This window comes from Dermacentor albipictus, chromosome 4 (assembly GCF_038994185.2).
Source record: "Dermacentor albipictus isolate Rhodes 1998 colony chromosome 4, USDA_Dalb.pri_finalv2, whole genome shotgun sequence".
NCBI lineage: Eukaryota > Metazoa > Arthropoda > Arachnida > Ixodida > Ixodidae > Dermacentor > Dermacentor albipictus.
The window spans coordinates 122,975,162-123,000,368 of NC_091824.1; the positions used below are offsets into that span (position 1 = coordinate 122,975,162).

Genomic DNA, 25,207 nt, shown 5'->3' on the forward strand with positions numbered 1-25,207 from the left:
TTTTATTCTTGCTTAATGTTGCAATCATACAGTCGTTATTAAAGGTGCATAGAGTTTTGAATAAAGTTTTGGTTAGAGCAGAACTCAAAGTTGAAGCCACAATATTTTTCCATAGGTAGCCAAGGAGCAGCTGCTGTAAGCTACAAATGTTGAAGGTATTCCAGAGAATAGACAAGCTATTAATAAACGATCACTGCAAATAACTATACTACTACCCTGTGCCAGGCAATGCAATTATGAGAGATGTCACGTGATGCATTGAAAATGGTGCATTATGTTTTTACAGATCTCTAAAGGCAGCAATACCTAGTTTAATTACGTGCACACAAATTCTGTTGGGCAAAACGTGCTGCTTTATGAAATCCAGGACTACTACCAGACTGGTAGTGCTGTGGTGGTATTGCAGAGCTTGAGGTTCATTTTAGAAGCTAGCAGAACAAAGAAAAATGCATCCCAGCAGTATATGGGCCACAATTTTTGTAGCTGAGTCACTCTGAAAGTGATCAGTGTAATGCACAGTGCCATAAATTAATAAACCTCCGACAATCAGTTTAGTTCCTTCCAAGAGCATACAGTGGTTTCTTTTTTCGACGCAGACCAGACAAACAAGATAGTTTAGCATCCCACAACTCTTCCATATGCTCTTTTTGGGTTTTTTTATTGTTGTCGGCTTTTCTATTTTCTGGTCACGATGACGCCTGCAGTAACATTAAACCTGTGCTAATTATAGTTAGAACAAAGCCCAGTCACATTCCTTATTGTCCACCAAATGTAGAAGGCAGTTTTAGTGTAAGGCAATTTGCTTATTCTGGTACCCAGTGGCTGGCTTGTTCATGCTTAAATTTTACACAAAGGTACCATTTTGCGGTGTATGCTGCCTGGCAGCACATTTGGATGCATTACTTGCATATTTTGTGTACAGTACAGTCTACTGTGACACTGTAGCTCAAGTGCTGGCTAAAGTGCTGCAGTCCAGAGTGGATGGCTCTCGAGTGGACAAAGTGGAGGGGCCGATGGGGGGGGGGGGGGGGGGGGGTGAGAGTGAGGACGGCGGCTGGCAACAATCAACTCTATTAGTTCCAGTAACCGCCACTCTGTTCGTGTAACAGTGTTTAAAAATGTTAGTTTTACCATGTCGTGATTTACAACAAAAAAGGCGCACTATAGTTGCATGACTAACACAGCGGCCAAAACAGATTGAGGTACTGTGAATGGTCAGGACCTACAACAGAACTAGAACCACAACAAAAATGAAACGGCCACCATGTTTATGAAAATGTAACTGGAGCAAAAAAAATGAATACTGTATAATATAAACTAAAAAAAATCTGGTCTATTTATTGTTATCCAGTAGGACAAAGAAAATGCAATTGTCAGGACATTTGGCCGTCCCAACTGGGTCAAATCAGGACAATCCTGCTAAATTTGGGGCTGTTGGCAACCCTACTGCAGTCAGTGCACTGCCCCGAAGTGTAAAAATGTGCCAGTGCACAAACCGCAAGTCTGTGCAGAGCTGCTCACTTCCAAATTCATGTGTTCCCCTTAACTTTGGACCGCACTGTGCACATTGTGTAAAGTGCATAGCCTCGGAAAAGAAACAATAACTCTGTCTTTGCTATCATCAACTATCGTATTGGACAATGCTTGGGTTGACCGGTTCACCTGGCTTTTGATCTTGCCGTGCAGGGGGTCAGATTTCCAGACAAGAGCTACTCGCACTTCCTTGACCTGTTGGGCAAGGACAGGAACAGCCCTGTAGTGAAAGAATTTGAACGTCGCTTCCCATACTACCAGTTGGAGGCTGACCCAAGGACGGGTGGTGTCCTGTTCAGGCACCCAGAGGGCATGGTCTTCAGCCCTGAGGAACTACTTGGCATGATTCTGGCTTATGCAAGGGAGTTTGCTTCAAATGCTGCTGGTGAGATTTAACAGAGTTCTCTCTACTTTCTGAGTGAGTAGTGACTTGCAGGGATTTGTTGTCTGGCCATGGTAAACCATGTAAAAAAGTAAAAAAAAATGGTTGAACGTCTGGAAACCTATGGACCTTTTCTTTAATGGCTTGATGGGGGTTACCATGTTGGTGGCTGGACAGGGGCAGTTTCGTGCTGGTTGTACTGAAACATGCTGAAGGGAACAGGTGCATAAGGCTCTTGCATGTGATGACAACAGACCAAAAGTCATTCATCTCCAACTGTGTGGAAGTGTTTATAGTGACTAAACAATTGAGGCATGAAAGTTTGAACACTAAAAAAAAAAAGGTACTTTTGAGAAATTTGCTAAGGACTTAATGTGGTGGTGGACACAGATGTACCGCAGTGCTACAATATTCCATGCCACCCCATTCTTTGTTCTTCCCCTGTATTTTATGAGCACAGTAGACCATGTAGGGTCCTTGTTAGAAGGGTTTTAGTGCCAAGGTGGCCGGATGTAGTCGAGCCAGAGAGTGAATGGCCATCTGAGCTTTCTTTTCTTTTTTCTGATGTGCACAGCTCTGTTTATGCAGCTATGTCCATTATAACACAATATGTTCTTAAACATGGTCAATTCGCAATGTCTCAAGGGCATTTGAAGAAAAAAAGGATGAGCCCTACTGTGACTAGGACACTCCTTTTCCCACCTGAACAGACTAGCTTGCAAAGCTTGGTTGTAATGTTTTCACTGTGTCAACATGACAAAAATACCGAAATCCACAATACAGCCCTTTCTGTAATGCTATATGGGAACAGTAGTGTTAAGCTTGAATAATTAATCCAAATGGTTCCAGAAATATTTTTCTTGTTTATTGTTTTTACATGGTTTCCTCAAATTAGTGCTGGTACCTGTAGCCATAGGGCTAGCATTTGACAATCTTCACGGCACAATGGCACTCCAGAATGGCTCCAAGTCTTTTTTTTTCTTTTTGCTTTCCACCACCCTTCGCCTGTTACAGACCAATACATACCCCTCCCTCAGACGCTATCACACCATATACCCCAACATCTACCCGAGCCAGACGTGCAAGGTCTGTAAAACTCAATCAGCAACACTCCCCCGCATGCTATGGGAGTGCAAACATCAATACCCAGACCTTAATCCCGTGACTTTCGCGTCGAGGTGGCACGCTGCCCTGTGCAGCTCCCATCTCGACGACCAACTCTGGGTGACCCGGCAGGCCTACGAAGCGGCGAAGAGGCAAGACCTCGACGTCTCATCGTGGGAGGCCTAGGCCCAGCCGACTAAACTGCTGGTGCTCATTAATGTTCACTCTCTCTCTCTGCTTTCCAGGACAGACAATCAAGGATGCAGTGATCACAGTTCCTGCGTTCTTCAACCAGGCAGAAAGGAGAGCACTCGCTCAGGCTGCTAGCCTTGGGGGCCTGAAGCTTCTTCAGCTTATTGGAGCCAACACTGCCGGTGAGTCTCTTGTTTTTGTTTATTTCTCAGATTCTGTTTAATGCTCGCATGTCAGCCTTTAAACTGGCACTCATGTTTCATTTTCTTCTTTTTTTTTATCAGTTTGTATATCTGAACTCGTGCGTACGACAAATATTGTCATCATCATCAGCCTATTTTTATGTCCACTGCAGGACAAAGGCCTCTCCAAGCGATCTCCAATTCCCCTGTCTTGCCCTAGCTGTTTTACAACTTTGTAACTCAGCCATAAAATACAATACCACAGTTTTGTTAACTCCATCTAATAACACCTCTAAAGCTGATAAAATTCTTTGATTTATACGCTGCTCTGAAATACAGCGCTAACTTGTGAAAACATTTGCAGTATTCTTGTAAAAATTGTAATGATTTCATCTAAGCTGTAAACTTGCATATCACATTGTGCACATGAGATGCTCTAACAGATGTAATTTTCCAAATGGCGATATCCTTTGTTTGTTTGTTTGTTTGTCCAGAGGCAAGACGGTGAGTCGGCCTAGTTGGAACAAATTCATCTTAAAACTTATTGTGCGCAACAAACAGGGACGAAGAACAGAAGAAACACAAGGACGAGCACAAGGACAAGCGCTCGTCCTTGTGTTTCTTCTATTCTTCGTCCCTGTTTGTTGTGCACAATAAGTTTTAAGATGTTTGTCCAGAGTTGCAAATTTGTAAACTTGGTGCTTTTAGTTTTTGTGAAGCTTACCAATCTGCAGGAATATTTGTGAAAAATTCCGGGTTATAAATAAAAATCTGCTTCCTACAGTTGCTAGAATTTAACCTTCTCTATTAACCGTGACAAATTTCATTCAAGTCGGTCCAGCAGTTGTCTCATAATAGCATTTTAGCATTTCACGTGTATATGAATAGGTAAATCAGAGTTGGCCCGTAGCGAAAGGTTCTTCTTAAAGCTTTTGCTATGCTAAATGATGCAAGGCTTCTTTACGACTTTGAGTCGACCATGTTCTCATTGTTGTAATGTATTCACTTTTCATATTTAGCATCGTATGCCGCTTGATCAGGCAGCAATTGCATTATTCCTGGGCAGGTCTGAGTGCATTCCTGGAATTTGGGCTCTTAAAGTTTATCTGAAGTTCAGCATCATCTTGGTCATGTCTGTTAAAACAAAAATTAAAGAAAAATTATGATTGCAGTGGTGTGTGCTAGGTAACAGGCATTCTGTGTCCTCCTTTTAATCCTTTTGCAGCGGCACTCAACTATGGTGTTTTCCGGCGCAAGGAGTTCAATGACACGCCAGTGCACATCCTGTTCTACGACATGGGCACTGGCAGCACCACGGCCACCATTGTGGCCTACCAGACGGTCAAGACCAAGGACAAGATTCTCGCTGAGCATGTGCCTCAGCTTTCCATCAAGGGTGTGGGGTGAGGTTCCTTTGCAGGTTACTTTGGTCAACTTTGACAGCTGCTGCTAATGAGTGGTGCCTAAATGGGACATCTTGCATGTTCAACATATAGGAATCTGTGTCAGTTCGGGCAGTCTAGTAGGTTCGTGAACAACATGTCTGCTTCAGTGGCTAAATCTAAGGCATAGAATACAGCATATGTGTAGGTGACCTGAACGACCAATAACAGATTATAAATTGCACAGTTGCATTGTTTTTTCTTTGAACCACTCCCATTCTTCAGCTTTGCTTCTTTACATTCATGCTAGGCATAATTTTATGGGGCAACCTTCTTTAAGGTAAGCTTGGGAACACCTAATTACCTATAGATGTGAATAGGACCACTAGTTTTGCGTGCTGTCCTTTTTTTTTTTCCGTGGATCATGTAGTCATTTCTGAGCAGCTCTACAAGTAGACTGTATTGTTAAATCTCTTAAACTGTGCCAGCTCCACCATTTGTTGTTTTATTGGATACCTTAGTTATTAGAACTACCCTGACAAAGTAAATAGTTAAGGTTCCTGATCCATTTTAAGTTCAAGCTGTGTGCATGCCTGCTGAATATGTGTTGCTTGACTTGCTACCTACGCAACACTTGTCCCCTTAATGGTAGATGAGGTTAACAGTGCATAGTGTTTCAATGCCGTGAGGTGTGCTGGGTTCTTGTACAATGCAGGTCGTTGTATAATGCGTTTTAGTTTATAAATGAACTAGGCTGATGGTTGTAATTTATGATGTGTGCACCAATTGCAGCCAGCAGGTTCTCTGGTTTCTCAGTTATTACTTCATATAATTAGTGAATTTCTTTTTTATCTTTTAACAGGGCACCTATAACTTTATCTGTTCACTTGTTGCACTGTGCTCAGTTCCCTTTCAAACTTGTCACATTGTATCAGTTAATATGAAACTATTCGACTTGTGGAGAGCACAATTTACACACGACACCAGTGGTTTGTTAGCACTGAAGACTCTGTCCTACTGTATGATGGTAGCCATGGTTACATAACTTGAACAATTAGACACACCCGTGCATTATTTGTACTCTCCAGTGCTTGGAAAGAGTTGGCTATTCTGTTTGAAACAGGTATGATCGTTTCCTGGGTGGCTTGGAGTTCAAGCTGCGACTGGGCGAGCGATTTGCTCGGGAATTCAGTGCGCTGAAGAAGACAAAGCAGGACGTGTTTGACAACAAGCGTGGACTAGCCAAGCTCTTCAAGGAGGCTGACCGTGTCAAGAAAGTTCTAAGTGCCAACACTGAACACGTTGCTCAGGTGCGATCATCGAGCCTTTTCTTCTTTGTGGGCTTGAACAATCTCTCGGTTATGGAACTGAAGGGAACCTTAGACTATAAATAGGGAAAACGGGATTAAAACCTAGGTTAACAAATGGAAAACACACTTTGTAATTGATGCTGGAAAAGTGCCATTGCATCCTCAAAGTGTTATGTACTTATACAAAGAGAAACTTTTTAATGATAGCTGGAGATGTTCGCGTTGTGAAAGGCCTCACATGCTACACCAGATAATTTGGGTGAAAGATGAAGTTTAACGCTATCACTTGTTGCCCACAGGAATGTGCTGTTGTGCAAAAAAGAAACGGACAGCTGACATCCTGGAACATTTGTGGTTTGTGTAAGCAGAGCTGCAAGTTTTTTCATAGAAACAAACTTGCTGGCATTTCTGAGCTCCATGCTACTTTTGGGGAGACGTGGAGCTGTAAAGCCTTTCCCGTAAATTACTGAAACACTGTTGACTGCTGATACACACTGATTTCTTTATGCATATGATCTGTTATAAATCTGTGGACATTCCTCTGAGAGAGAATTGGGCTTTCTTTCACTGCAGGTTGAAAATGTAATGGAAGACGTGGACTTCAAGTTCCCTATCACCAGGGTTGAGTTTGAGGAAATCAGCGATGACCTGTTCAAGCGTGTGGCCGCACCAATCCACATGGCCCTTTCATCTGCTGGCATGACCTTGGTGAGCAGTGCGCTTTAATTCTAGTGCATTATTGTTCCCATGGCTGGTATAGTGCAAAAAATATCACCCTTTTGCTGTGACGTGGATTTTAATGCCAGCTGCTAGGGTCTAGTTAATTTTAATTCTTAAGGTTGCATTGTATTCTGAAAGTTTTGAGAACATTTACGGAGTTACAATAACCCGAATACGAAAAAGTACTTCGAAATCTGCGACATCACACTAATATACCAGTACTGGGATTTCGGTGTGAAATTCAAATAGAACCTTGACCTTTACTTTGTCTTCTAACACGTGTTCAAATTGTTACCTCATTATTAAAAAAAAAACTGATGCATAAAGAATACTATTAGTGCAAAGAGAAACACTAAAGCAGTCTAGTGTCCATTTAACTTTGTTGTCTTTGTTCCTGCATTTCCCAGGGTGAAATCGACCAAGTGATAGTGGTGGGTGGCAGCACCCGCATTCCGCGCGTGCAGCAGGAGCTGCACGCTGCCCTGGGAAGCAGCCGAGAGCTGGGCAAGAGTGTCAACGCAGATGAGGCAGCGGCGCTCGGTGCTGCCTATCAGGCCGCCTACCTCAGCAAAGGGTTCAAGGTCAAGCTCTTCCAGGTCAAGGAGGCCAGTCTGTTCCCCATTCAGGTGTGTGTGGCCTGCTTGGCGATGGAGCGACCGTCCTGAACGACATTTGCATAAACGTAGTACTAGTCTTGCACAGATTTTTAATGTATGTCAGTGGTGCGTGTGTGCAATGCATTGCTGCACACACATATCGGCGCAGCAAAATACGTTTGGCAAACCAGCACTGCGGAATCTCGCAAGGTGGAGGAAGTGTCATGAAAGGGCAAATTGTCATCCACTCGAATGTAGCAAAGGAATCCATACAGGAAAGGAATCCCATACAGGTTTCTTGGAAAGAAAGCATTGCAGTTGAGGAAAATTTTATTCTGGTTCGGGATGAAACTTGTCTGGGTTTTCTTTGCAGCTTCGTGCTACATTCGGGTGAATAACAATTTTACCTTTTAAGGTAAAGTATGCTGTATGTGCTTCATCTTAAACGAAAATTTGCCTCAATTTCATCCATTGTTGCCGGTAGTCTGTTACAGCTGGGCCTGTCAAAAGGCAGAACTTGTTGCAGGATTATTATAGACAAACCAAACCATGCGAGAAGTATGGGATATTGTATCCGAAAGTACTATCTTGTTTACTCGTGTGAGGTCTCTACTTCTTTCTTTCTTCACTTCTTTTACCGGGTGCAGACCTTACTTAAGGCAGGCTTATGGCTGCTTACTGTCTTAAACCGTGCTCCTACTGCAATGCAGAATAAAGCAACCACTGACGGTTCACTTTGAATACTTTTATTCAACCATCTTCATCTTTTCCGCTGCCCTCCTCGTTCATTGAACTCGCCTCATCGGTGCCCTCCCAAAGTTGGTTGTCCTTAATTTCTGTTCATACTCTTGGAAATTCTAATCACCTTGAAGCTGTTAATGACGGTATTGAACAAGACTGCACGCCATGCATTCAAAATCCATGCGCACACTTCTTGCTGCAATGCCCCCTTCAAGCGCTTGGAAACACGATGCAGCTAAACAGTGTACCACAGACACTGCTATTGAAGTATGTTGAACGTGATTCAGCGAAGTGCTGTGATGATGATAATGAGGCCATCATTGGCAGGACAGTAACTGGTGCCACTTAGTAGCAACTAGTGGAAACCAACACGTTGGTATGTGCATGTTGCTTAGTGAAATTTCTTTTCTTTTTGAAATTGGGATGCTTCAAAGCTCGAGCTTCCAAGACCTTGCATGAAGGTGGGCCATAAATGAGTAGATACGGTATATGTTGTATGCGGATTCATTTTAATGGGGCATGAAATGTATAAGTTAATGATTGGAAGTTTCTGCACCTAGAGACAACAATATGCGTTTAGGTGGAGAGCCTTGGTACCCTCTCGACTCTTCAATTTTCGCCAATACAGGGTTCCAAGTGTGTTTCAAAGCTAAGATGTTGTACCATGTAATGTTGTATGCTAGGCATTACAAGGTGGGTGCAGGGTGCCAATGTCTCGCCTTAATTTGATGTGCTACCTCTCGCATAATTGTGGTGACGCCTTGCATCATCATGTGTCCAGAGCACAAGCGCACATTAAACCACTTCCGCCACGGGTAGTATCGGCAAGCGAAATAGCAGAAGGTACAATCCCGGGACTTAGAAGAGTAGCTTTCTGACCTTCTGCTAGAAGTGCATACCCAGATGTTCTGGGTTGTTCACTTGCATTGATAATGCCAGATGTAGCTAGCTACATTGATTGATGTAAAGGGCACATGTGCTGCTTTTTTCCATACGTCGCCAGCAGTGGGAACGAGAACAAGCATTCACTTGCACAGCAACAAACTGTTCCGTTTTTTCATTTCAAACTAAAGGGCCTGAGCCCCTCAAGCACATAAAAACCACTGCCTTTTGCTTTTGCTGCATGAGGGATGCTAGAATAACCTATTTTTGAGGAGTTATTCAAGACTATAGACTGATAAAAATGCGTAGAGTGCTTGCTTGCATATTCTCTCATTATTCTTGCACCCTCCTTAAAACCTTGTGTGTGCTTTAAATGTTATATATATTTCACTGCTTCAGAATGAAATCATTCATTGATAGTTAGTGCATATGTGCCGTTTGTCTTGTTGTTTACACTGTTTGCCATGAATAAAGAAAAAATCAGACATCCACCCTTTGTAGCAATTGCTACGAACAGGTGGATGTCTGATTTTATCTTTATTCATTACTTCTCTCCACCTTGCGGGTTTCTGCAGAACTTTTACGTCAAACTGTTTGCCATGTTAAATGAGAACCAAATAGACCAGCTTTGTGCTTCCTCACATCCTTGCTATCCCTTTTTAAGTTCTTGTGAGTACCTCGAAGCTTAGTAAGTTACCTCTGAAAGCTTCCCGTGATTAAAATGCTTGTACTTCAAGCTTGTCTCTTCTTGTGTCTTTTTTGGAGGTGAAAACAATAGTGCTGGCTTTATGTAGCATTGCTTTAGGTGTTTGTTAATAGTAGAAGCTCTGAATAATTCGAAATTGTCAAATATTCATTTCTCTTGGAATATAATAAATAATGCGCATTGGAGTACCTTGAGAGATGGATGCAATCGAAGACTGTTCTAAATAATACTGCTGCACCAGGCTCAGTAATTTCCTTGCATTCCATGAGAATTCCTGGCTTCTACGTAGCCTGTGTATGTGAGTTCTCTCGATTTCACCATGTTTCCATCTCTGTGTGCGGTGCTGTGGTATAGCACTTCTGTCCTTTAATGCACGCTGCACTCTATGTGCAACTGGTGACGTGCTGTTTTCTTGTCTCATTACTGTCACTGTCAAGGAGTATTAGATCACTGAAACCAGTAGTTTCTCATTACACGCTCCTCAATTGACCGGACATCGCGTTGCAAATGGCATTAAATGCATGTGTCAAGTAATGTAAACACCTTTTTTTTTTTTTAACAAAACAGACCTCGCACAAGCTTTATCCCCTTCAAGTGCCAATTAATTGTGTCCATTGAAAATTTAGTTGAATTGCATTTCTTGTACTCTATAAAACTGCACAGCTTCAGAATGAATTAGTAGGAATTTTCAATCTTTTCAGTGAGTTTTGTCAAGCTTTTATGCGAGAACTCCTTATAGGATCATCAGATATAAGAATGACAAATATTTTATGTCTAGTATACTTGGAAAGCACCTATCCAGACACTATAAACATGTGCCTGATCTATAATGTTGTGAAGAAGTGAACCTGCTACATGAAGACAAGCTTGCACTGCAAGGGCAAATATCCATCCCACTACCTTCCAACTCAATTTACTAAAGCACATTACACTCTTAAGCATGAAAGGCTTTTAGCTCCTGTTGTCGGTGGCTTTCAAGTGACCTTGAGCCAAAAGCCAGAGCAGCTATCTGGGCACTCAAGCGAGAAATCCAGACAAGTTGCAAGAACCAAATGAGATCCCCCACCCTTTATACAGGACCGCATTACGTACGTTAGTTACTCCCAAACAAGTAACAAAAAAAAATATTGCTTCCGAATTCTTTCTAATATTTGTTCACAATATCACTCAAGCTGTAACTTCTAGTTCGCTGAAGTTTTATTTGTAATTCCTAATACCGACATTCGAAAGGCAGATACAGGGCGCCGTACACTTCACCTCTGGGAAATGGAATTTGCGGATCTACTGCGCTCGCCGAGCTGCTGTGTGGCGTGGCACTGGACATGTCTGGAAGTGCTACTTTGCCCTCAATATACGAAGCTCACCAAGCTGCGGTGTGGCGTGGTGCCGGAAGCGTCTGATGCGCCGCTTTGCCTTTATGGAGGAAAGAAAAAGTTAGGAAAAAAAGCATTATGTCACACAGGCAGCCTTGGTGAGCGAATGCTCTGTGAAGCCAGCCCTTAGCTCAGTGGCGGCCCAACAAGTGGCCTCTTGCTTCGAGATCACAGAGCAAGAATCGATTTGCTGAGACGTTTGGTCGTGCCTCCTTCAGGCGCTTTTCTTCTTCTAGGTGGGTAGTGTGCTCGGTCTCCCTGGCGTCTTTCGCTGCCTCTCGTGTCTCCTTAAGCTGGTTTTCTTCTAGCTGGGCAGCACCATATGGACTATTGTAGGATACAACTTTAAAAAACATCAGTTTGCAACCAAGGCACACCAACCACACAGGATTGTTACTCTGCCAGCCAAGTACAGGAGCAAACAAAATTGTCATCATGTGACCATTTCAAAATGGCATCGTACTAGATACTTCCGCAGCGTCTGCTGTTCTTGAAGACTCTTTTCACCGGCGGGAGTGATTAGGTGTGCAAAAGAGACGGACGAAGTGTATGAAGCCTGAGCTTTTCACTCTTCAAAAGCCGGCGGCACAATTCATTTCACTGCTGACCCCGTTTTACTCATGAAACTTCACTGCCAACTGAAGTGAAACTTGACAATGAATAGTTGCAGTGAAGCATGCGTTTTATTTCAGTTCACTAAAGAATTAGGGCTTCACCATTCCACTATAATAGACAAGTGAAAACGTACAAAAAAACAAGCTTATAATTTTATTTTTGTGGTTACTGCCTTATTTAGGTAACAGGGAAACTTTGAAGTCCGAATTGTTTGCAGCCTCGCAGAGGAGCAGTGGCTGGCGGTTATGAGGGTGTGGTCGGTGCTTCACTGCATACTTGAGTTGTATCCGACTATAGCGTACAGTATGGCGTGGTGTAGTGTGATGGGGTGTGCTGCTGGCAACTTGCGCTACACCCATTTTAAGATTGTGGCTAGTATCATATCCAACCAATCTGCTTTGCCGGTTGCCATTTCATGCTCACATCTACTCTCGATTAGGGGAAAGCGTTTTTTACTTAAATTTGGGGCACAGGTCCAATCAGAAGTATTATTAAGATACTTTTTACATATTTTAAGTATAACTTTAATCGGTGCTTTTGATTTTGATGCACTATCTTAGCATGCACAGTTGTGTATATAGTGCCTGAAGGGTTTATATTTCACATTGTTTAGAACTGAGAAAATATTAGTATATTTGGTTCAATATTCAAAGGTCTTTTTTTTTTCAATATCTGTATTCAATTTGATTTAGAAACCTCTATGTTCTAACACCACTAATTCGTTTTCTTTTACGCTCTGGATGTCGCAGGTGGACTTCAGCCGAGATGTTGACACGGATGGCGTCAAGAGCACAAAGGTGGTCCGGCGAGTGCTGTTCAACAGAAACAACCTTTACCCACAAAAGAAAGTGATGACTTTCTCGCGCTACACGTCGGACTTTGACTTTGACATTAACTACGGGGACCTTAGCTTCCTGTCCAACAATGAGCTTGGGTGAGGTGCTTCTCCCTACTCTTGCTGGTTTTGTATGAATTTGCTGTTTTAGCCAATCGCTTTTGTTTGCAACCAGTGTGTGTACTACATGGGATTCTGTTTTTTCTTCCTTTTCGGGGACGCGCTTTACTCTTGCATATGAATACTTTCGTCTGCTTTTGTTGACTGACCGGCCAGAAAGTCAGCACTGCATGATGTAGTACTGGTAGTGGTTGAGAAAAATATCGGGCTAGAGGCTGTTGAAGAAAAGAAACATTTGTAATCATCACATATTTATAACATATTACCATGCAGCATTAAGAGGTAACATAAAGCAACATACTTTGTAACAAGGGAAGTTTGTTTTAGAAACTCATTGACTATATTTGGGCTGCACTTGTTGCAATATTGTTTTTTTTTAGTGTGCTTGGTTATTGAGTTGTGTTAGTGCTTGAAACCTCTTGCATTCAGCTTTTGATGATATTCTATAGGGGCTGCCTTGCTTTTACTAAAGGTCCAAAAGAGATTTGCAGTACATACAAGCAAGCATACAGACTAGTATCTCCAGCATGAGGAACTTGTGTTTGTAGGCTGTTTTCATTACCATATTTATTCAAATATGAGGCAGTCATGATTATTAGGCGAGGGTGCAGTTGGGGTATCCAAGAAAAAAACTTAAGTATGCACACTAATATAAGGTGATATAGACTAGACGATGGATTATTCAGAGTTGGCTGGGATTGCCCGAAATACTAAATTGCTAACACAGGCAAAGCACAAAATGGCTACCATTAAATGTGGAGGAAGGGAGCTTCAACATGCGAAGTGCGCGTTATATGAAAATTTTGCCTTTAGGGGTGGCTTCATGGCAGCGCAAGATTTTTTTTTTGTTTTAGTGTGGCTTCATGACAGTGTTTGCCGTGAGGCCACTCTATAAGGTGAAATATGCGCGCTGCCATGAAGCAACACGTATATTGTATTTAAAACTTGCATATAAGCCGGGGGTGACTTGGAGACTAAGGATGCTGGGAAACAACCTGGCTTGATATTCGAATAAGTACAGTAACTAAATCATGTGGGTAAACACAGTAAAGGCATTTCCACAGGCAGGCATCAGCTATACTACTGGCCAAGGCCAGAATGTTTCTATGAAGCCAATAGGAGTGATTATTGTGGTGATGTTATTGACTTCTGGCCACAGAGAGAGGCTTAAATAAGCTAAATTTGTTTAATAAGCTTCAGTCTAATCCCTCCTATCATCATGGCTATTAAGCTTGCCTTTTTCCATATCGCTGCCTGACTGCTAAGGTGTCAGTGATAAGGTAGTAGGTACATTTAGCCATAATTGCAATGTATTTTCTTGGTGTGGAGCATATTTGTGTGATTTGCCTGAGATTAAAAAAGAAAGCCTATAAGGCATTAACTGTGTTGCCTGGCATTTATTCCTAGCTTTGCTCTGATTTTGTACTTCTGTGCTGTGTTCTGTGAGAGTTCCATGTAGGACTGCTCTAAATCATCAAGACCCTGTTCTCCACCTTTCCTGCGCAGCAACTTTGGATCATTGAACATCAGCAAAGTGTCACTGACTGGAGTGGCGGAAGCGATTCAAAAGCATGCCGTTGATGCTGAACCCAAGGGCATCAAGGCTCACTTCAGGCTAGATGAGAGTGGCCTGCTTCACCTAGACTCTGTGAGTGCCTTCTGCTTTCACACTGAACTGAGCTGTGCTTTCCTGCAGCGTGTAACATAAGCACCCTCTTTTATGCACCTGTAGCGATTACAGCTTATAATTTCTGGCTTGTGTTTATACTTAACAAGAAACAAGAAACCTTTACTCAGTCAAACCTCGTTATAACAAAATTGCATCCCACACAAAAATACCTTTATTTGCAGTAGTCATTATAAGCACAGACGCTGATATGATAAAAAAAAAAAATTGTGGTGGGGTCTAAGCAAAAGAAATATAAGCGTGATGCCTCTGAAGAGCCACAAAAGGGCCTCCACTCTCCTGTTGATTTTGTTGGCTCGTTGGCTGCTTTCCTTGTCAAAGATGTCACATGAACATTAAGTTTCAAATCCTACTGCACTGTCATTAATATGCAAGTGTGTGATTGGTGCCATCGCACAGGACCAGCAGGTTGGCTTGCTGGCTGTGGGCTAGTGAAGCCAAGCTGTTAGCCAAAATGCATGTGCATGTCCAGAACGTGCCAATTTAAGTTGCTCATGCTGGGTGTTTAAAGGGACAGACAAGCACTCAGAACATGAATCAAGATAACCCTGCTGAGGGGAAGATTGCCTATGCTGGGTGTTTAAAGGGACAGACAACCACTCAGAACATGAATCAAGATAACCCTGCTGAGGGGAAGATTGCCTAGCGTATTTGTTAAAATGAGCCATGTTTTTCTTATCAAATTCGGATTTATATTTTGAAATTCTTCATTAAAAGTCGCAACAAATGGCCTTAGGCGCCCCATACGGCAAGAACATGAAGATGCATAAGAGGTCTATCACTTGACCTTTTATTAGTCTAAGTGGTTCCTGGTCTATCTATTTGTATTGAAATGTAGTACTTTTTTACGGTTATGACTCTTTATAACTTACAGGCTGCAGGTACGCATTCATTTGCAGTGAGCAGAAAAGTGGTGCTGCCTTTACCTTCTTTTTTGATGAGTTGGCTTGGCTCGTCTATCGACAGAATAACGATGACGGGGCCTAGCCAGCCATGACGTAGGTGTGTACTTGGGGATAAACGCGATACAAATATAGGAAAGGTCTGTATAACAACACAAACTTATTGTATTAGCCTTTTATTTTCAAATGTTGTTGAAAAGATCAAAATGTAGGTGGTTAACCACATATGCACTCACCCCTTTGAAAGCAAAACGATGGGCGGCTTTCACAATTTGTGAGGCGAGCTATCGGTATTGCTCTCGCTACTCTGTGTTGCTGGAGGAGGGGCTCATACTTTTTGAGAGGCTGCTCTGATCGAAAAATTCTGCTTACAAGATATCCACGCGCTTTCGGAGGAAGTAACCACTGCAGGTGTAAACACTACAGAGGGTGAGCTTTGTGTTGCACCATAAAGAACTAGGCCTTTAAAAAATCGGTTATCAGCCCCTGTAACATTTATTGCTACCACAATACATATTCGCAGCTGTAAGCAAGTAAATGTTAGTGTCACTGTAACAAAGCTGGCCTCAGATCTTGCATTCTTGATGTCATTGCAGTAGCAGATGTGTTGAAGCAAAGCATGGCCTGCCATATTTGAGATTTGCTTAGTTATATATTGCAATTTTTTATATCCATGCTCATTATGTTGAGGTTCATGCACTGTTCATGTGCGCTCTCTCATCACATGTATTCATTATGCTGTTCAAACCATTGGGTGTTAGTATTTATCAAGGGGGTGCATAAATGCTTGACATTTTGAGTATGAATCAAATACTATCTTGAGTCAAAGTACAGTAGAACTTCGTTCATACGTTTTGAAAAACCACGAGAAACAACATACTAACCAGGAAAACGTAAGATCCAAAGTAACTAAAAAAAATTTGTCAGACTAAACTATGGTTGACATCCATGTAATGCGAAGCGTCGCGCAGATCGTTCCGGCACGAGACGCCGATGCGCGTCGAGCTGGTGGTGCTCCGTCGGTTGGAGACGTGTTTTGTTGTTTTCCTATTGCGTGGTGTTTTAAGAGGGCAACGAGTAACTGAAACGAAATCAAGCTGATGGGCGAGGCTGGATGCCGCCGAAGCGAAACGCGGCACCCACATTGTGCCACCTGCAGCAGGCAACTGTGGCACATTTGGATTATCGCCTACTAAAAGCATGCAGTACGCTATCAATGGCACTGCGCACCTCGTGCTGTAAATCAGATAAGCGAAGATGCTTATCGTAATAGGTTTGGTGGTGATAACTCAATGCGGCTTGTGATGACCCGTCTGGAGATTTGCTGGTATCGGAATAAGAACATGTGTGCGCCATCTTTTTCACATGCGACGGGCGGCTATACATTGTTCCCGATTGCATGCGCCTCGCGCCTTTTCTTGCTCATATGGGATATAACCGCCGGAAAACATGTAAGATCGCAGTCTGCAGCAGAGAAGGTCGTCGTGTTTCGGTTATCACTCAGTAAAAGCATGTGCTACGCTTCTGGCGGCACCGCGCACTGCGAAACAGATAGGCGAAGATGCTTATCGCAGTAGGATTGGCGGTGATAGCTGTGAATGCCACATGCAATGACCACAGAGAAGATTTGCTGGCACCAAAATGAGAAATCGGATATGCAGGTTCAGTGCAAATAGATTGAATCCTGCCATGAGAAAGCATCCATGCATATGGTCTAGCGGCTGCACCAAGTCTGTGTTGCAAGCCAACCGGGAAATGCAGTGGTCTTCAACTGAGAAACTTGTTGATAAAGGAAAATGTTGAATGTTGAGAATGTTGAGTTACAAATAGAGTTACAGAAATAGAAGAAAGTTACTTTTTTATTTCACCACACTTCCTTGTTTTTTCCCTACTTTTAGAATGGAAAAATATTCTAGGCGACATATGAAGCCAATATAATTCTAACATTAATATTCAATTAGAATATTTCACTATTTGAGCATCCCTGCTTACGAAGATGTGCTATCATGTATGTACTTGCACTAGGGCCTGGAGGAACCTCTAATACTTCTGCTCAACAGTGCTTGCTTCTCATGTTGCTTCAGCACCCACCCTTTTCTTTCACCCGTGGCTTCTGCAAGAATGGCATTATCTAGAGTGGCGAGGGGTGGGACTCGTATTGCTAGCTTTCTTGCACTTGCTTTATTTTCTGTTTGCTTTGGTCATGTGCTCTCTCTGTGTTGCATTTTTGCTTGCTGCCACAGTTAGCCCGCACCCCCACATTGCACGAAACAAGAGTGCATTAATGCTTCAGATTTCGTTTCCTTGCAACTTGCCTTCCTTCTGAAACTTTCACTAATGGGCTCCCCCCATTGAGTGGTTGACCTGTGATCAATGTACAGTGACCTGTGTGTTAAGCTAAACAAAGTTAAATTTATACCACTGCTTTGCTGACCTTGGAAGTTTTTATAAAGACCATATTTTGTAGTTTACCTCGTAAAAGCTATAGAAATCTGGTGTTGATACTTGCTTGGTTTGTCCAGCAGACTGAGTAAGCATATAACAACAGCTTCTCATTTTTACTGGGTGAACCTGTCAAATACTTGTGGTAAATGCTTTTTTGTATATTAAAATGTAGCGGTGTCGTAAATTTCAATGCCATCAAAGGGGCAGCAAATGCAATATCTTAAAGTTCGGATCAACACACAGGTTATTGTGCATATTGCATGCTTATTTCTGTTTCATTTGCTTTGCATTGCTTGCCTTCTATGCTTCCTCAAACATTTTTGCATGCAAGTTGAAAAGAAGAGCTGGAGCTGGTTGCCATGAAAGATGAAAATGGGATAGAGGGTCTGGAAATGGTAAGCCATGGAGTGAGTAGTGACAGGATGCATCGAAGGTATGCAAATAAAGCGGACAAGTTTTGCCACGTTTGGTGCGCACGAATGGGGAGTAGCTTCGCTGCTCACACTTTCACTATTTCTTCATGCACAGGTCAGTTACCTTTTCGACAAAAAGGTTCCGATTCCTGGAGTGAAGCAAAAGGTTATTAAGAAAGACCCGCCTGCTCCCAAGCCGGTAAATTGTTTGCGTGTGTGTGAAGAGGTAGCATGGTCTGCAGGAGCGTTTTTACCCATTGGTCATGCCGTCAGTAGCTAATGATGCAGTCAATAAGCCTTCTTTCATCTTTTGGTTGTGGACAAGGTTGCTGGTATGATTATGCTAGAAGTTGCAGTTCCATTTTTTTGGTGCAGAACATGGAGATGTCCTCATACCTGTAACGAAATTGATTTTTGGGCACCATTGCTGTAAATTTCCGCTCACAAAATTTAGTTTCACACAGATTTACACAAAACGAATATTCGTTTGAAGTGTAACTGCACCACCCATTTCCCAACTTGCAAAAAAAAAAAAAGTTGAAAGCTTCATTGTTGTTTTGAGCACTGATGTAACTGTTACTCTCCTTCACTGTTTATTTTTTGGAGCTAGCCATCTAAGGCAGCCTTCTTTACACTACCATCTCTGATGCTTCTATTGGGTGTAATTGGAAGCTGTCGCTTCGGAGCATCTTTAGAGCTTCATAAATGAAATCTGGTTTAGTACGGAATTGTAAATTAAACTCCGTGCTTCATGCAATGCCAGCATGCTTGAAAGTGCTTGCTTGGTGTAGTGAGTGTCCGACAGGCTGTTGTTGTGTTGCTCAGGGTTAACATGTGGGAAGGCAGCAGTAGTTTGCTAGCATTTCGCCGTTGCATCTATGTTTACCTTGGGCTCCTTGTGTACCATATTGCTTAATTGTATGCATCATTGTTCAACCTGGCTGGACTTAAGTTCTGCTTGTTCTTCAGCAATCGAGCTTTCGCAGTGCATTTTGCACTAATGTTGCCAGTAAGGTTTGTATTTTAGAAAATCGCGTTATAAAGTAAGATGCACATGCTATCTGAAGATCATTGCTTCGTGCTGTTGATTGGAGGAGAGATTCTGCTGCGCTGCATATTTCTCTGCACATAGCGTGTGTTATATATTTCAGTATAACTTTCTTACGCTTGCCGTTTGCCTGGAATTATTGCTTATTTTCTGCAACTAATGTGAGCGCAAGTGCGATGATGCTTGGGTAACGTGTTGCACTTGACTGTTGATGTGCAGTCATGGAGTGTTTATGTCCCCGTGGGCCCAATTATGTCAGTTACCTTGAGAGCCTAGAGCAGAACAAGCACTTGACTTTTTGATAGTACTGTAGCCCAGAAATAATTCTTGCACCATAAAAAAACAGGGACGAAGAAAATACAAAGAATTCAGTGACAGACATCAGTATAGTTGTGTGGTTGTGTCGCTTCTTTTTGAGGTGTGTTCATTTGTCTGTCTTAGCAATGCAAAATTTTTTTGATGTCTTTTATTGTGTCGACATCATGCGTCTGTGACAACCTGCCTGTTTTAAGATTGAGAAAGTTTGAGAGTCAAGCATGCGTATTCGTGTGAGATGATATACGCTGCTACATAGTACTAATTTGAATGTAAACATTTTTCTGAAACCAGTCTAGTTGAGAAACATTTGAAATCACACTAATTAAAGAGACACCAATCATATCGGATTAATTAAATTTACCTAACTCGATGGTGGAGTCCCTTTCACCATCGGGGGCGACTTCATGAAGCTGCAGCCTTATTAAATTTAACCCAACATTTTGGAGTTTCTCCAATTCCTTTGGAAGGACTCCTAAATATGACTATATGTGACCCTCCTCTTAGGCCAGCTTAAGTTGAATGAGTTACTTGTCGCATTAAATAACCTTTCTGCTGGTAATCACTGCATCCTGAGTGACTTCATTTCATCATTTCATCATTTTATTTCAAAGATAAGTTTATGAATGGGCTTGTCTGTTGGTGCAACCAAGACTTATTGGTTTGGTCTGCTTTGGGGATGACAGGCCGAGGCAACCTTTGAGAAGATCATGGAGGAAGTGGTTCCTCCAGCTGAGGAGTCAACATTGTCACGGCTAGGAAGCACCTTGGGGAAACTGTTTTCTGGAAGTTCAGATGAACCCACAAAGGTGAGTAATTGAGAACTAGCTATTTTGAAGAATAGTTGTGGTGCAAACTGTACTTGTCTCAACATAAATGTTCTCTCATTTCACGCATCCTTAACTGAATATGTTTGTTTCAGTAACTGCCTTTGGCATTGTACACTATATTCAAATAAAACAAAGTGACGAATATTACCCATACAGAACATGCTTACTGCCTGCAACAGGACACACTAAGTTTGTGTGAATGTTAATTGCAAAATTGGTCAAGTGAGGTGCCGCCAGTGGCCACAGTGGGGAAGCAGTGCAAGTCCTTGTGAGCACTGAATATAGAGATTAACACAAACTACTTAAATGCTTTTTTTTAATTGCAAAACACTTGATTTAGGCTTTTAAAAGGTCTGGATGTCTTGATACAAAACTCAAGTCGTTGTCTTTTATAGCTTGCCTTTTCTGGGAGGATAGGAAAGCTTTTGCAACTTGGCCTATTAGGCTGTCAAGAGGCATTGGGAAATCAGTCATACCTAGTCTTGGACTCTTTTGGGCCCATATCACTAGAATCTAGCCGATGTAAACAGTGCAAGTCACTGCTGCAACTTCAACTTTTAATAGTTGCTGTTTCGTATTTAAAAGATTAGGGTTATAGTAGCACTGTACAAGAATAATGATAGCCAAACACTAGAGACAACTAATGTGGATATTTCAATATGCTAAAGGTACTATATTGTTTCAGAACACTGTGTCATGAGCAGATGCTGCACGTGTTGTCTTGTATTGACTTCTGTGTTTTAAGCACATCAGAACTTCATTCTGTGCAGGAGGAGAGTGGCCAGGAAGCTGACAATAATACTGTGCAGGCCCAGGACAATACCACTGCCAGCCATGACACTGAAAACAGAACCCAGGTAAAGTACTTGCTGTGTCGCATTTGTCTGGAGCTTATTATTGTGCCCTGTTGTGTGAGCAGTACGACCTAGATTGGTGCTGGATTTCCTTGGCTGTGAGGCACATCTTACAGTAGCAGTTAATTTAGTTCCTTATTTTAAAGCACAGCTCTGAGGCTCCCGTTCCTGCAGTGACCGTCGGGGTCCTACTTCGTAACCGAGCAAACAAGCACAGTGAAAGATGAGAGTGAACGCAGAGCGCTGTGGAAGATGAAAGACGGGGATAGCAAAGAGAGCATGAAGAGGAAAGTGCAGGTGGAAGGTGAAGCGAAAGCATGTGGCAAAAAGTGGAAGAGGAGGCTGTGGCGAAAGTGTAAGAAAAGCTTAGTGCCATGCATGGCTAGCTCTGCGGCGACGATGGCTACGAGATGGCGCCAGAATAGCGCACATTGTCTGTATGGAAACAAAGCGCTGCATGAGCAGACGTCTGTCGGCAGTGGCTGCTGTGAATTGCGCCCATGCGTCATGATTAGCGAGGCAGCCGCGCCACACTTCGCTCCGTTTGCAGTGTGCTGCATGAGATGGATCGTCTGCGCCAGCCAATATATCGCGGAATGGAAATGCCTATGCAGCTGTGCTCAAATTTCGCATCAGGAAGTATTGTAATCTTCGGTGAACTTTTGTTGTTTTTATTTTATTCGTAGTGTTTTTTTGAAGACTGGTTCATTCAGTAGCAACACAAAAATTTTAAGATCAGGATGTCATTTCACTGATGGCTGAAATTCCAGATGCACATTTAAGGGAATTGGAGAGGCCCTTTGTCAGATTAATCTTTCGCTGCATCATAGACTCATGGTTAAGGATCTGTTCCCTTTAAATTGCACAGTAAGAAATGCTCTTGGATTCTCGGATACTGCACAGTCGCCTTGCCTAAACTTCTAGAAACAACAGATTTTATTTATCTCTTTCTCAATTTTTTTCGTTTGCCAGAAGTTTGAAATTATCAGAGTTGAATCAAACATGGTCACAAAGATAATTATTGGTACCATCAAGGTACACAATGGCATGAATATAAAGTGTACATGTCATGGCTTTTCATGCCATATTCATGTCCATTCAAAAGCCCCCACTTTTTGGGAGGGGTGTTTTTTGGTCCCTGAAAGCCAAAATAGGTCTATTTCTACATAAGCGAAACCCTTGTTTGACTTATTTCAGTTGTGTAGTTTTAAAGGGCACTAAAACATACTTAATCCATATTTTAAAATTTGAATTAATGTTTTGATTTGAAAGCCATTTGAATTATTGCTAGTTCCTTATAGTTCTCTTTTGTGATTAGATGGCTGGGGGATTATAGCAGCCTGTAAAGATTTAAAATATAAGGCTAATTATTCCCTCAGTGAATGCAGTGGTGGAACTATACTTCTAAGGCGATAAAGACATTGGAAAGCTTAAACTTGCTGCTGGTGCAAAATTCTGGTGTTGCAAGAGTCTTAAGCAGAGCAGATTAAAGTGAATCTGCCTTCTAAGTGTCACTGTGGCGCACAGTTCAGATTTGCTTTTGGATTTGAATGTAGATGCGAGTACTTCTGATTTTGGCACCAGTGACGCACCAAAAGTAACCCATAAGCGTTTGTCCTCAGCGAGCCGCAGTGCGCTTAGCCAGTGGACTTGTGGCAGCACGCCATGGCGGCTGCAGTAGCTACGCTACATAGAAGACCCCAGCTACATGCAACTGTAGTTCATACGTGCAGGATTTGCTTTGTGCATTACAGGGCTTGAGTGCATACTCGCGTGTATATGCTACATACAGTCTGACCATGCTACATGGTGCGAATCGGCTTTATCCATCACCAGCTTGACCGATAGATGTAGCCACATACCAACTTGTGCATTTTTGAAGTTGTATCAATTAGTCTGCCAAGACGTCTAACCAGGAGTGGCCAGGAGTAAGTGTGCACTGACAGGCGTGCGTGTGGTTTTACCTTAAAGGGTCCCTCACCAGGTCTGGCCATATTGAACTGACAAGTGCACTAACAATCGTGTCTGATAAGTATTGCATGGCTACGCGCCGTGGAAAGAGTTGAAATTTCAAACCAAATGCCGTTTGCCCTTCTCTTCGTTGGTGCCGCTCTCCCTGCTGGAGTGGTAACATATATGCACAAGTACGCCTACGTACATGTATATGCTGCGGCATCGCTCAGAATGACGCATGAGTTTGAGATTTATTTAAGGCAACATTTATTTGTGTAACCTGTTGCTTCAGTAGGCGAATTAATGTTTAGAGAAATAATAAAACACACAAACTGAATGTCTGTGTTTCTGTTTTGCTTCGTACTGTAGCAAGAGATGTACTTGCGTTTCATCTGCTTGTTTCCATGTCATTCAGTCGTGCACATAGACACTGAAACTATGTCATATTCTACTGTGCTCCAGCGCGCAATCATGCTCCATGATCTGTTTGTGTCTGGATCGGTATTCATGTAGCACTGACTTATACCGCTAGTCAGGTGTTCTCGTGCACAGCGCAGACAGTCCTTCACTGCATGAAACAAGACAAACGCAACAGCTTGCATGCGACACCATCAACGGAAATGCGCTGCACAGCAAAAAACGCGAGGGAAAGAAAAAGAAGGCTGGGTGCGTAACATATGCATCACACAATCCTCGAGCTCCGATATGAGAGAACGCAGGAAAGGAATTTCGCTTGCGAAGGCTAGATGGGGCAATTGTAAAAAATGTCTGTGTTGGTAGTGAAGCTTGCCTCTTGAAATCATGGGTTCGTGGCACTGAAATATTTATTGCAGTTATTAATGAACCAATTTGAAAAATTTTTCTTGTAGAACACTCTTCTGAACAACTTCCAGCATATAACCGAAATGTTTTATGTGGCCTGGTGAGGGGCCCTTCAAATTTCGCTTGGTTCGAGGCTAGTTGAGTGTTCAAAACTAGTTGAAAATGGCGAGACTTGCCGGCTAGACACCGATGACCAGGGTGGCCAAAGTTCTACGGGGGCGGCCGCGGCCAAGCATACGGGAGCAGATGATAGTTGGCTTCTTTCGGAAGTACATAATTATTATTAAATTCGAAAGCACATTTTCGCTTACTTCAGCCTGCTTATTGAATTTCGTCAATAAATATACACAGTAACAGTAGGAAGAAGCGCACTGATCCAAACACTCTTCTTGATAGACGTCAGCTATTGGCCAATGCCAGCCGGGTATGGGAATCTGCTTTATTACAAAATAAAATGTTCAGAAGAGAATGAGGAGCAATCTTATGTTAAAAAGGGAACGTTTGAAAGAAAAGGGGCTTAGTGCTCCGCTTGCGAGCACCACCCGCCGTATACGACAGCAAAACTGGTCTTAGATGTTCACAGCAGCGTATGCTATCTCCAGACTTTTTTGCCAAGCCCAAGGAGTGGTTCAGGACCCCTTTAATCTAGTGTTTCACATAATGCCACACATACATTATTTTACTTTTTACTGGTGACTACTTTTCTCTAGATTATCACTGTCATCAAGCTATGGTTTGGTGCAATACATGCCTACTGTATCTGGAATTTCTTGAACGTTGTTGTCAATTCTATAGTGAGAGACTTGCATAATCGAATTGTGCATAGGTTAGTGGCGGGTTACATTCACAAATGTATGCAAGCACCAGTGATTAATAACTGTATGGTGAGACATGTATAAAACTCAGCTCGTTAAATTAGATTTGCTAACCGACAACTGTGCTTGCTACTATTGTGATTCTAGTGTTTCTTGTCTTTCTGGGCTCAAGTTCGCCCACCTAATGAATTAGGTTATTGACTCACACTTATGGGCAGTTTTTGGTTCTTCACCATCACTAAAGTGTGGCAATATTTTTGCTTGTCTGTGTTCAGTTATTTCCTTTCCCATTTGTGACATTGTGCTGTCTTTTGATTGTTTCGAAGCTTGCACACCTGCTCATTGAATGTTAGCTGCCCGCCGCAGTGGCTTAGTGAGTGTGGTGTTGCACTGCTAAGCACGAGGTCGCGGGATCAAATCCCAGCCACCGTGGCTGCATGGGGCGAAATG

The 25,207-nt window shown here is 42.4% G+C and overlaps 1 protein-coding gene across 3 annotated transcripts in view; it reads left to right on the forward strand.

Annotated features, from left to right (window-relative positions):
- Window positions 1-25,207, forward strand: part of Grp170 (Grp170 co-chaperone) — a 37,718-nt gene that overhangs the window by 2,196 nt on the left and 10,315 nt on the right. For 2 of the 3 annotated variants that reach the window (XM_065451377.1, XM_065451378.1), the window contains exons 6-16: window positions 1,687-1,918; window positions 3,265-3,393; window positions 4,619-4,796; window positions 5,899-6,085; window positions 6,659-6,793; window positions 7,213-7,431; window positions 12,468-12,652; window positions 14,180-14,321; window positions 18,236-18,319; window positions 20,170-20,292; window positions 21,084-21,170. In XM_065451377.1, the coding sequence (XP_065307449.1) occupies window positions 1,687-1,918; window positions 3,265-3,393; window positions 4,619-4,796; window positions 5,899-6,085; window positions 6,659-6,793; window positions 7,213-7,431; window positions 12,468-12,652; window positions 14,180-14,321; window positions 18,236-18,319; window positions 20,170-20,292; window positions 21,084-21,170 (1,701 nt within the window). The remainder of the gene's footprint in view (window positions 1-1,686; window positions 1,919-3,264; window positions 3,394-4,618; window positions 4,797-5,898; window positions 6,086-6,658; window positions 6,794-7,212; window positions 7,432-12,467; window positions 12,653-14,179; window positions 14,322-18,235; window positions 18,320-20,169; window positions 20,293-21,083; window positions 21,171-25,207) is intronic. The other variant, XM_065451379.1, reaches the window with a different exon arrangement.